Source organism: Myxocyprinus asiaticus, chromosome 38 (genome assembly GCF_019703515.2).
Source record: "Myxocyprinus asiaticus isolate MX2 ecotype Aquarium Trade chromosome 38, UBuf_Myxa_2, whole genome shotgun sequence".
NCBI classification, from domain to species: Eukaryota; Metazoa; Chordata; class Actinopteri; order Cypriniformes; family Catostomidae; genus Myxocyprinus; species Myxocyprinus asiaticus.
Window position 1 is genome coordinate 27,657,664 of NC_059381.1, and position 13,636 is coordinate 27,671,299.

The 13,636-nt window shown below is 38.4% G+C and overlaps 2 protein-coding genes across 6 annotated transcripts in view; one reads left to right on the forward strand and one right to left on the reverse strand.

The window, feature by feature from the left end:
• LOC127429314 (Krueppel-like factor 8) overlaps positions 1–7,050 on the forward strand; it is a 62,056-nt gene extending 55,006 nt beyond the window's left edge. For all 5 annotated transcript variants that reach the window (XM_051678272.1, XM_051678273.1, XM_051678274.1 and 2 more), the window contains 3 exons: positions 2,439–2,550; positions 3,796–3,938; positions 4,233–7,050. In XM_051678272.1, coding sequence (XP_051534232.1) covers positions 2,439–2,550; positions 3,796–3,938; positions 4,233–4,414 — 437 coding nt within the window. In that variant the 3' untranslated portion in view covers positions 4,415–7,050. The remainder of the gene's footprint in view (positions 1–2,438; positions 2,551–3,795; positions 3,939–4,232) is intronic.
• Positions 1–13,636, reverse strand: part of LOC127429322 (protein sprouty homolog 2-like) — a 362,364-nt gene that overhangs the window by 65,695 nt on the left and 283,033 nt on the right. The gene's annotated exons all lie outside the window — the stretch shown is intronic.

The window sequence follows — 13,636 nt, forward strand, 5'->3', positions numbered from 1 at the left end:
TAGAACAATGAAATCAATGACAACAACAACTTCTCTATGCAAATGCAGAGCGACAACCAATAGGAGTGAAGACGGTAAAGATCACATCATCTGTATCCTGATAAACTGGAGTCAAGTGCAGGCAAAATAAAGTTAAACTTTTCCCAACTGTGTTGCATCTCTTGACACACCCACAGTCTGTCGCCAACAGTCGCTCTCGCTCCTGACGCTGGAAATCGCCAGCTGTCATTGAAAATGTAGGGTCTTCTGTGGATTTGTGGCGATGATTCGCTGACAATGTGAACGAGGCTTTAGAAGGAAGCTGCCTATGTGGGTAGTATGCAGCGAGGCAGCTCACTAGGTTCTGGAACAGAGCTGCTATCTTTTGTGTGTAATATGACACATGGCAGTGCTGATCATCTGTCCTCCTTTATTTATTTAATTTGTTTCCTTTAGGCGGTCACACCCTTGGTCTCACCCTCTTACAGTTTAATGTCAGTGTTGTTCAGTTATCAGTGTACAGATGCTTCTTCCCACACATGTGGGCACACACAGAAAGACACAAAAGATGATTGTAGGGAGTGGCGAAACTAGCTAAAGGAGATAATGAAGCAAATCTTACAGGCTTTAATCAAAAAGATGTTATTAAATAGAATTGCTTAATAAATTGGTCTTATAGTTTCACTCATTGAAAGATTTTCCCTTGGTCTTTTCCACCATTGCCCTTTTAATCTCACACTTTTAACTTTCCTAAAGACCCCGTTCAGGCCTTGGACCATAATAAGAACATTAAAACAATAAAATGCTGAATACAATTTGCTGAATGTTTTTTAATGGGAGAATCCCACCTAAATAACACTGTGTAAGAAAGACTAATACTTGTTTAACACACTTATACAACCTCAGAGTCTGAATTTGGGGAGTTCTGTTTCTTTTGGGTTTTAAATCATGAATTAAGTGCAGTTAAACCCAAATGGACCAAATGTGAGGATCAGTTTGGTGAATTATGTTATTTGGGTGGAGACCATCTTTAAGGAGATTGTAAAGTAGATCAGTTTTTTTTGGACTTAATATATGGGAAAAATGTAGAGGTGGAGGACCCATTTTATTTTGAACAAACCCATACCAACTTGTTTTATTACTGTATACCAACTACATACATGGAGAAGTTCCGTATATGGGTTTCTTTGCCGTTGAGTGATGTGGGGAGTTGGAGGAAGGAGACAATTAATGAATGAATGGGCTGCACCCCTCCCCCTTTCATTTAGAAGATAATCTTTGAATACTCTGGAGCGTCTCCAATTCATCTCCTCTGTTTGGGGGGGGTTAAAGGTCACATCAAGAGAAATTGGCCCAGTTTTCAAATGTCCACACCCTGTGTCAATATTGAGTCTGAATTTAAGGCACAATATTCCCATATTTAATGTGTCTTCTCTTTTCCATTGTCTTAAGGACTCTATTCGAGAATGGTGTGGTTGCCAAAAACCACAAAGATGACTTCTCACAAATTTAAGACAACGATCTGAAACATATTAGTTCCTGGAAGGAGTCAATGAGCCTCTTTGATTTAGTAGCTTGTTTGAGAAATGGGCCCCAGTGTACACCTCATTTCAACGGGATTTTTTGAAATGATCTGAGCATGTGAACAGACCAATACACCATTGAAAAGTTTGGAATCTTGCTGAAATTTGTTTGTCTTTGAAAGAAATTGATAGTTTTATTTACCAAGTTTGCATTCCTGTTTGTTTTGAAAGACCCGCTTAGACCCACCCCAACAATGTTGCTCAACCATTGGCATGAGTTGGGGGCAGGACCATCTGACTGAACAACTGCAGACGATGGGCATATTCAGAAAGCTGATTGTTTATTTTTGCAATTCAGTTCCATGGCGCTAGTGTCGCTTGTGCTATTTTTATTTATGTTTTTTTTTTTTTTTTTTACTTGCATCAAATTGACGTGTTAAAATCAATAGCTCTAAATGGTAAAAATAATTTCCAGTATTACTGTTCTTGACTTTAAAATTCTACCTTGGTCAACAGAAGCATCCGTTTCTTTAAAAACATAATTGTCTTTTAAGCTTAGTCATTTCATGCTTCTTGATCAATCAGATTCGTTATGCACATTCCATTTACGTTTTGCCACATAAATGTGTCTCAAACTATTTCAGCACGATATACAAATGCAATGCATGTGTCTCATTCATGATTACTCGCTCCCAAATTTCCATATGCTAAAGTAGTTTTATTTAGGAGGAGTAAATTTTATGTGTGTATGTGGCCTTTCTTGGTTCTTTTCATGATCGGATAGCTATCCAATCAACAAAAATGCATAAAGTGACCAAGTGTAAATACCCCATTAGCGATTCCAAACTTAAACTGTTGTGCATTCTGTTGTGCTGAGGTTTTTAAATGAACCATGCTGATTCTTTTATTCACATCTGTCTATTTGTGTATTTCCAGTGCGTATCAAGCCATGCTCAGCCTCTCCAGTCGAGTTTCAGAGTGACAGTGATGCAGAAAGTGGCACGGAGTCTGGATCAGCCTCTTTTATCACACAAGGGATAGATGGCAGGTGAGAAAAAATATCAACAGTATATATGTATCTATGTATGCATTGGTGTCTGTATGTATATATGTATCTATGTATGCATTGGTGTGTGTGTGTATATAGATGCGTATGTATGTGTGTGGTAGAATATCTGTCATCCTAATCAAATGGCATCACTGCACCACTTCTCTGGACTATTATATAACCTCAAACACACTGGAGGCCCGTGGCTCTTCTTTGCGTTGATTACATGCTGGATGCATACTCTTCTGCTGCGTGTGTGTGAGTGTGTGTTGCTGGGCAGGGTTCTCTCCAAACTGAGTGTAAACAATGTTACATAACTTGCAATGTCGTCACACTTTTTAAACATTTTGAAAGAGAGAGTAAAATGCAAATAAGGAGAGACTGAAGTGATGGGGTAAGGGGGCATACAAGAGCACAGTGGGTCTTTTGCCAGCGTGTATAATTGTTTGGACATGTGGTCAAATGGTTGCAGGGCAGGAGAGAATTAGATGGAAATTAGTTTGGTGAAAGAGGAGAAAGGAGTGGACTGGTTTGAAGGCAGGGAGAGGAGAGGAAGAGGCTGGGAGAGAGAGAGAGAGAGGGGAAGGAAGGAAAGGAGGGGAGAGAGAGGCAGAATGAAACATGGCAGGGGGATTGGAGTGGGAAGGGATAAGGGGAGAGATCTTCAATAAACTGGAAGCTGTCCAGCTGGATGGAATTTAGATTACAGGCTTCATGTACAGTCTTGCTCTTTAGCCCTCCCAGGTGGCCATTTAGGATTGGTGCACCAGGGGTACAAAGCATAGGGACTGGAGTGACCTGATGTACACCTTTGTACTTCAAACCTGTCATACATCACAGACCAAAATGTAAACCCACCTATTATTGAACACTTTCATTCAAGAAATAAATTAATCATGGCTGACTGCGAATAGCACGTCTACAAAATCATCGTAAACTGAAATTATTACATTTGCGAAACAAACAAAATTACTGAGTGCACCGTTAATAAGGTGATAATTTAACATTGAGCCACAGTGAGAGGAGTGGCGCAAGACATTTTTGATTGCATCACATGTCTAATTTGATCGCTGTAATCCCAAGGACGTTAGATGGATTAATGTGTCTTTTTCATGAAGATGATGCCAAATGTTTGCACTTGTCTCCACATGCTTAAGTGCTCTCTTAATCATTGGATTATCAGATAGATCTGGGTATAAAATATCACCACACCCTAATCACCAACACGTCTCATCTTGTTCTCAGTATGAATATGGATGTGGACATTCAAATTGACCCTGACTCTCCGGAAATGAAAAGAAGGCGCGTGCACATGTGCGATTACGATGGCTGCAACAAAGTCTACACCAAGAGTTCACATCTAAAAGCCCACCGCAGGATACACACAGGTAAGCGTTTTCATATTTTCATAGTCAACTGTTCGGTGGGTTGTCTATCGCTCATGGCGTTAGAACAGATTGAGATTCACTGGCATTGGTGAGGGTTGTCGCTAAGAGTAAAAGATGGATCTTGAATTGATTTAAGAATTGATATTGAGATCATTCAAATTAAGATCGCGATACATTAGAAAATCGATATTTTTACCCAGCCCTACTTTGACACTTTTATGACATTTTAAGTATAACTGGTTTGTTTGTTCAGTGTCATGTGGGGGTTTTGCTGAAGTACTGTTGTCTCTACAGGTGAAAAGCCGTACCAGTGCACTTGGGAGGGCTGCACCTGGCGCTTTGCCCGCTCGGACGAGCTGACACGGCACTTTCGTAAGCACACCGGCATCAAGCCCTTCCGTTGCACCGACTGCGACCGCAGCTTCTCCCGCTCTGACCACCTGGCGCTTCACAGACGCCGCCACGTCATGATGTGAAACTCACTCTGCCGCGCCCTCCCTGGCCCTCACCTCCCTGCCTGCTCCTCAGGAGATGCATGCCCACCCAGAGGGTTCCAAACGCTGTTCCAAACCCCTGTCTCCGGATATGAACCTTTGTTGAATATGGAGAAGGGGTGGCACAGTCATAATGGTGACCCCTTTTGGTCAGAACATGGACACGGTGTTCTGCCATGCTTCCTGAAGCTACAAACCACCCGTCCACTAATGACCTCCACCACCATCTCAATGCCTGGTCATATTAGCCATTACTTAAAGGGACTAAAAGAAAGGCAAACTGCAAGCAGCACTGCTGTAAGCAAAGAGTGATATTTGGGGAAGATACCCCCTCCCTCTCCCCCACCCCCCTCCTTATTGAGAGGATGATTCTTTTAAAAACAAGTATGGAAAATGATTGCCGCTAAAGTTGAGGAAGCTAAAGATTTAATATAAGATAACAAAAAAAGTCTATGTACCATAACTTTTGATAATTTTAACGAGAAAAGTAGGTTGGAGAAGCATTGACAGCTGCCTTGATTAATTCTTACATTTAATCTGAACTTTTTGTTGTCCTGAATTTGTACACACAAGCTAGTTTGTGCGTGGATGGGAGTTGGGTGTGTTGTTGTGTCTTATTTACCCATCTATTTTAACCCATGAGTAGTAGAGGCAGGGGGCTGACAAGACTGTGAATTTTTGTACTTTTTATTTTCTTGATAGTATCTGTTGTCTGAGCATCTTCCCCCCAAAAATTGTTTAGCACAAAAACAGTATTTGTGTTCTTTTTCAAAAGTAATTTTGCTATTGCAAATATTGGCAACTAACTGAATTAACATCAATCAAAAGGTGTTCTTTATCTTTTTTCTAACCTTCAAATATTCTTTGAAAAGGCTGTGAAAAACGTTTTAAAAAGAAAACTCACAGGGAAGGGGGGAGCTTACTAAATTGGTGTGTGTGAGTGCGTGTCTGTGTGTAGAAGCACAGTTGTTTGCATATTTGTAAAGAAGACATAATCAGAGTTATAATAGGAGAGGTGTGTTGTAGGCACATGCTGTTACTTATAGCCCATCAGAGCCTTAATTGAAGTAAATGTGCAAGTCTAATTTGCACAACGGGTTTTCAGAGTACCTCGGGGTTCAGTGTTGGGCCCTCTTTAGTTTTGTGAGGCACCCTGAAAATCCATGTTTGCACCTAGATTACATTGACAAAACTTTTTTCAACAGTTTCAGCTCGTGCTCTGGGTTCACTTGATTATGCAAAAATACCCAAAATACGCCCACCATCCCCCCAAATGCTGTTGATGTTATTTGATGTTGATGTCATGAAATGTTGGGTGCAGTCAACACAGATCTGTGAGGAGAGGGTATCACGGATGCATTATTTCTCCCTTCAAGCTAGCACTCATAGCCATTGTCATAATTTCAATTGCTATAGCAGCTGATAAAGAGTGCTTATTATGCCTTTTTTAAGAAACACTGCTTGTTCGATTCCAGCCTTTGAGAGTTAAGAGCATGTCTGCAACAGCTGCATGATCTTCGGTCCGAGAGCAATGCAATCTTCAGATTTTCTATCATTCTCTCGCTTAAAGTCTAAAATGTTACGAAGCACATCTTTCTAGAAGAGTATATGCATTTGATTGTGATCCTTTTTTAAACTGTTCATAGACATACAGATGATTAATGAATAATTAAAGAATAAATGTACATACTGTATATAATCGACGAAGTTCTGAATAAATGTAACAGGTGGATTTCTATTTTTAACAATGACTAGACAATGTGAAATATTCATGTTTTTTCTTTTTTTTGTTGGTTTTTAAAATGTTTTTTTTGTTGTTGTTTTTGCTTTTTTAATCCTATGAATAAGCCCTCAATGTGTTTTACACCTGTGTTGCATGGAGAGTAGGTTTTATTTTCCTTTGTGAAGTTGGTGAGTATGTCAAAGTATTGATGCCCTGACAGACGTGGCCTACAAGCACTGATAATCCACAGTTTTATTTCCATGTGCAACCATGGCCATTTGTTGCACATAAATGGCCTGTTTCTAATTACAAAAAGACATTTACAATAACTGTTAATGAATACCTCATTCAAACTGTTGTATATATCCCATCATATCATCCTAAATTGGGATTATTCCATTCTAAACTGACTATATTTCATGGCATTAATTTAGGAGTAGATCCCCCTCTTTAAAAATAAATAAAAATGCACCCACGACATAAATGTGACATCTGAGCATGTTTGCTTTCATCACTTGTATCTGATTTGTTTAAAAACAAAAAAGTGTGCAACCTTATGCTCAAATCATGAATAGGGCTTGGGTTTTGTGTGAGTGTATGTGTGCAAGTGTGGTTATCATAAAATTCTCTTTTAAACTTTCAGAATCATAGGTATTTTATATTGAATGCAGTAAATTATGGGCCAGTACTATATTACTCAGTGCAATGCAGTTATCATTATAAAAAACAAGTAATTAATGTTAATTCTTTTGTATTTGTACAGAACAAGTGTGTAAAGATCATTGAGGAAAATGCAAGCTTTTTGATACTGTGAGAAATGGTGTTTAAAGTCAGTTTCCCCCTGTACAGTTGTGATTACCCACTTCTTTTATATAATAAAATGTTTTTGGTGCAACATGGTGTAGTTTTAATCATTGTCTGTATTATATTTTAGGTCCTGTCTGTTGGCAAAGGTTATAGGTTGAACTACAAATCAGAAGATCTTGGTACAAGTCTGATAACTACTTTACATTTTTAATTTATTTCTCATTATGATTCACTTTCTGTGTGCTTGAATCAGAATTGCTTATATTCCTTAAAGTGAACTACAAACACGTGGACCTCACAAAGAAATATCTGGGTCATATTTAAAAAAATAAATAAATGGGGCTGTCGTTTTAACACGTTCATTTTGGGCGATTAATTCTATAAAAATTGAAGAAATTAATAATATCCCCTTACCTTTATACGTAAATACTTAACTTCTAAAGACACTTTTTGTATTGTTTAATCAATCATTACTCGATGATCCCTCAGACATCACTGTCTTAAAAAACATCATTCATCTGTAATGGATATAATTAACATGGGCTTGGGATAGCTTTAGTAAACCTTTGTTAGTCAACACCACTCACCGCTGCATCCACAAATGTAAGTTAAGACTTTACTATGCAAAGCGAAAGCCCTACATCAACACTAGAAGCGCTGCCGACTTCTCTGGGCTCGGTCTCAGATGAAAAGTAGAACAGTGGAACTGTGTTTTTTGGTCTGATGAGTCCACATTTCAAATAGTTTTTGAAAAACACAGCCATCATGTTCTCCGAGTCAAAGAGGAAAAGGACCATCCAAGCTGTTATCAGCATCAGGTCCAAAAGCCAGTGTCTGTATGGGCCAGGGGTGTGTCAGTGCCTATGGGATGGGTAATTCGCACATCTATGAGGGCACCATTAATGCAGACAAATATGTACAAATTTTGGAGCAGCATATACTGCCATCCAGCACCCTCTTTTCCAGGGATATCCTGGCATTTTCAGCAGGACAACTTCATACCACATACTGCCGAATAAGAGTGCGGGTGCTAGATTAGCCTGCCTGCAGTCCTGACCATCTCCAGTTGAGAATGTGTGGTGCATTATGAAGCGCACAATACGGCAACTAAGACCTGCATAATGGATGACTGGGGGAAAATTCCACTTTCTAAACTTAAAAAAACTTGTGTCTTCAGTGCCCAAATGCTTAATAAGTGTTATTAGAAGAAATGGTGATGTTTCATGGTGGTAAACATTCGACTGTCCCAACTTATTTGGAGTGTGTTGCAATCATCTGATTAAAAATTACTGTACATAAAAATAAAAAAAAAACAATGAAATTCACAAGGAAAAACATCATATAATGTTTAGTTGTAGTGCTTTCAATATAGCAAAGGCAAATATAATTTACAAATCACTCCTTTTTGTTTTTATTGTCATTTTGCATACTGTCCCAACTTTTTTGCAATCGGGGTTGTATTACATTTATAATAATTTGTGTTAATATGTATGTTATGTTGAATTATCTTTATTTGGGAGCCTTTCTCAGCAAATATAGATATGCAATTAATTGCATAATGTAAATGTATTTGAGTGGATTAAAAATGTTAATCAATTGACAGCCCTAATGGCGGCCAAAAGTTTGGAATAATGTACAGAGATTGCTCTTATGAAAAGAAATTGGTACTTTTATTCCCCAAAGTGGCATTCAACTGATCACAATGTATAGTCAGGACATTAATAACGTGAAAAATACTATTATAATTTAAAATGATTTTTAAACTATTTCAAAGAGTTCTCATCAAAAAATCCTCCATGTGCAGCAATGACAGCTGTGCAGATCCTTGGCGTTCTAGCTGTCAGTTTGTCCAGATACTCAGGTGACATTTCACCCCACGCTTCCTTTAGCACTTGCCATAGATGTGGCTGTCTTGTTGGGCACTTCTCACGCACCTTACAGTCTAGCTGATCCCACAAAAGCTCAATGGAGTTAAGATCCATAACACTCTTTTCCAATTATCTGTTGTCCAATGTCTGTGTTTCTTTGCCCACTCTAACCTTTTCTTTTTGTTTTTCTGTTTCAAAAGTGTCTTTTTCTTTGTATTTCTTCCCATAAGGCCTGCACCCCTGAGTCTTCTCTTTACTGTTGTACATGAAACTAGTGTTGAGCGGGTAGAATTCAATGAAGCTGTCAGCTGAGGACATGTGAGGTGTCTATTTCTCAAACTAGAGACTCTGATGTACTTATCCTCTTGTTTAATTGTACATTTGGCCTTCCACATCTCTTTCTGTCCTTGTTAGAGCCAGTTGTCCTTTGTATTTGAAGACTGTAGTGTACACCTTTGTATGAAATCTTCAGTTTTTTGGCAATTTCAAGCCTTGTATAGCCTTCATTTCTCAACACAATGATTGTCTGACGAGTTTCTACAGAAAGCTGTTTCTTTTTTGCCATTTTTGACCTAATATTGACCTTAAGACATACCAGTCTATTGGATACTGTGGCAACTCAAAAACAAACACAAAGACAATGTTAAGCTTCATTTATCCCATAGACTATGGGATATGATAACTTTTCAATGATAACTTATAAACCTTTTTTTTTTTTCCCTCAATTTGGAATGCCCAGTTCCCAATGCGCTCTAAGTCCTCATGGTGGCGTGGTGACTTGCCTCAATCCTGGTGGCATAGGACGAATCTCAGTTGCCTTCATGTCTGAGACCGTCAATCCGCACATCACGTGGCTTGTTGAGGCTGGTGCAGTGGGCCCTGGGTTCCTCCTGGTGCAGGACAATGCCCGGCCTCTTGTGGCCAGAGTGTGTAGGCAGTTCCTGGATAACGAAGGCATTGATGCCATTGACTGGCCCTCACATTCCTCAGACCTGAATCCAATTGAGAACTTTTAGGATGTTATGTATCGGTGCATCCTACGCTGCCAAGTAGCGCCACAGACTGTCCAGGAGCTCACTGATGCCCTGATCCAGGTCTAGGAGGAGATCCCCCAGGACACCATCTGCCGTCTCATCAGGAGCATGCCCAGACATTGTCGGGAGTGCATACAGGCACGTGGGGGCCATACACACTACTGAGTCATATTATGAGTTTCCGTGATGAAATTCATGCAAGTTGGAACAGCCTGTGATTTCAATTGTTTACTTTAATTTTCGGTGTGAGTTGGAATCCAGCCCTCAATCGGTTGGTGATTTTGGTTTCCATTGACTGTTGTTATGTCATTTTGTTCTCAATTAATTACACAATGTACAGTAAAGATTTTGATCATCAATATTTTTCATTCATCGAGATCCGATGTGTGATTTAAGTGTTCCCTTAATTTTTTTGAGCAGTGACATCAGCATCATCAGCACCATCACTATTTGAAAAAATTAATTTTGGATCAAATCTAGACAGGCCCCATTTCCAGCAGCCATCACTCCAACACCTTATCCTTGAGTAATCATGCTAAATTGCTAATTTGGTTCTAGAAAATCACTTGCCATTATATCAAACACAGTTGAAAGCTGTTTGGTTCGTTAAACGAAGCTTAACATTGTCTTTGTATTTGTTTTTGAGTATGCAATAGACTGGCATGTCTTAAGGTCAATATTAGGTCCTCTTTTGAAGTCCGATCATTCCAATAATATCAAGTGTATAAATATGCAATATGGTGAAATATTTTATACTTTTGTCAATAAAGAAGAGTCGCTTTATCCCCCTTGTGTGTTCTTGAAAGTGTATTTGAGAAAATGATTGTCAGAACAAGTTTTATGGCACTCACTTCTCAACATTGCAGTCAAGCCAGACTCCACTTAGAAAAACACGATCAAGCTAGCCCCGTTGTTTTGTAGTACGTGTATATACTAGGCATTACGGTAAGAGTGTTTGAGAACTGATTTCAAAATAAAAGTGACCTTCCGGTGAACGTGATTTCACATTCATTCACTCAGTCAGTCTGTCAATAATGAATGAATGAATAAATAAATAAATTAAAATACATAACTACTAAAACAAAATGAATGAATATTAAACAAAATAATAATAATAATAAATAACGGCTGCACTTAAAGGTGCTATATGTAAGACTGACAACAAGCATTTGAAATGGATGCTGCAGTCCAAATTCAAAATATTGGAGAGTAGTCTGCCCCGCCCCAGACTCAAAGCTCATGCGGGTTGCCAGAAAGTTTTAAAGGATTTCTGGGCTTTAAGCTGTCTCCATCTTCCAAAGGCATCTCCAATATTTATCCTTGTTTTACTATGCCTCTGATCATGGTGGTTTTTAGACGGATGGCGAGGCTTTTTATATCGGGTGGAATCTGTTATTTCTGATCCATTTCGTTTGCTGGCTTCAATGGCTGCAGCACGCAGTGTTGTTTACCTGCAAACTTGTTCAAATCTCTCAACCCGCCGGTGTCGAAATACTATTGGTGAGTGGGCAGTGGGCGGGATCACAAAGGCCAAAACATAAACAGAAATTCGTCCGGAATGGAAACTTAAAAGTAGAATATACTGGCTGTAGCATTGTTATCGGAAAAGCCAGTATTTCAACTTAGCATGTTTCCTAATTCTCTAATGACATATTATGGACATTTTATGACTTAGTACAATAAACATATGACATATAGCACCTTTAATAATAACTTAATAATAAAATTCACATTTCCAAAGACCATCTGACTTTTAAGCACTTTTAAGACTGTCATTGAGAAACTTACCGTTTCCACAGACCAGTTTCACTTCAGAATGATAGTACATCACCCAGGGGCGGGTTTACGATTTCTGAGGCCCCAAGCAACCGACCAACCAACCCGGGGCCCCATTCCGAAAAATTTTGCTAAAAAAAATGACAATTTATTTTAAATTATAATGTTAAATTCTTCCTATCAGCCATTGTAGCCAAGTACATTCAAAATGTTTAATGAAACAAAAATCTAGATAATTAATACATGTTTTCCTGTTTTTCCAAAATACAGTGATAAAAAAGCAATATTTACCTACATATATGTTTTCAAAACACTTTGTGTGTGTGTGTGTGTGTGTGTGTGTGTGTGTGTGAACAGGGTGTGCAAAACCTACAACTTCACCCAGTAACATTTTGAAATTCAGTTGTTACAGTATATATTATTATTATAACCCAACAATTATTTATTGTTGTCCAGATTGTCATTATAATATGATATAGTATTATTATTATTACTTTGAGGATTTGTTGATTACAATAGTAATATAGTTCTGTCTTACTTACTTTCACCTGGAGCTTATATTCTAATGCTGCAGTGTGTTCATCATGTTGCAAAAGGCTGTATTTTATGTAGGCTAAGCATTGTAGGCAACATTCCTTACAGTATTGTAACAGTATTTAAACATACAAGCCACGGCGGCCCCTCAGCACACTAGAGCAGAAGAAAAAACAAAACAAAAACATTGCCTTTTATCAAGTGCTGAAACTATGCTTGGTGCAGAATAATCTGGAATAATGTTAACAATTGTAACAGTCACCTCTTTTACTGTCTGATGTTGAATTTCAAAATTAAAACCCTCTAAAATGTCATATATATACTGTGTTTTCTATAAATTCAGATAGATATGAAAAGGAAACTCCTTGTTTCCAAAGAACAATTTCACTTCAGAATTATAGTACACCACCTCAGAGTGTCACTTACACAATGTCAGGACTGTCTGATGTTGAATTTCAAAATTAAAGCCCTCTAAAATGTCATATATATGCTGTGTTCCCTCTAACATATGATGGATATTAAAAGGAAATTCCCTGTTTCCACACCAGTTTCACTTCAAAATGTTATAGAGGCTGAGCAGCTAGTAGTCTGGTGCAGTCAAAACAACTTGGAGCTGAACATGCTCAAGACAGTGGAGATGACAGAGGATGCACCGGAAGCACTATATCTCATGACCTGAAGTGGGAGACTTACATCGACTCCATTGTGAAGAAGACCCAGAAGAGACTGTTATTCCTATGCCACTCACCTTTATGTCCTGCTATTACAGATAGTTTTGGGGACACAAATCTCTGATCTGTGGTGGACACTATTCTTAAATATCTTAGCTGATGTAGCTGAGATATGCAACACTTGTAAATACATTTACAACTTCTGTATCATTGATCAGTAAAACTGTGTATACATTCAACCATAACAATTCCTCGGTCATTGCCCATGTTGCCTCAAGGCCCGTGTGCCTGTCGCAGGTTGGTGTAACTTTATGTTATTTTACTCCACTACTCAGAGCCAAATATTGTACTTTTTACTCCATTACATTTGTCTGACAGCTATAGTTACTAGTTACTTTTTAGATTAAAATTTTTCATACCCTTCCTGTCCAGTGAAAACCATGTATCTCCAAATGTGATGATCCTGAATTTGAAGTTTTCTGAGAAACTGAAGGATTAAGTGTTCCTTTAAGGGTTTAGGAAATTCTCCTCTTTAAGCTAAATAAACTATTTAGAGATATGTGGTTCTCACAGGACAGCGATGCTACAAACATATGATGATGTTATAGAATATAATGCATTGCTGTAGATTAAACTACCCAACAGTATATAAAGTAGCTCAACCTTAAAAATCTACGGCAATGAAATGTAACATACGCAGTAATGCACCAGCAATTTGAATCCCAAAACCTCACATAACACAGACAGGGACCGTTTTTGTGCATTAATGAGTACTTTTACTTTTGATACTT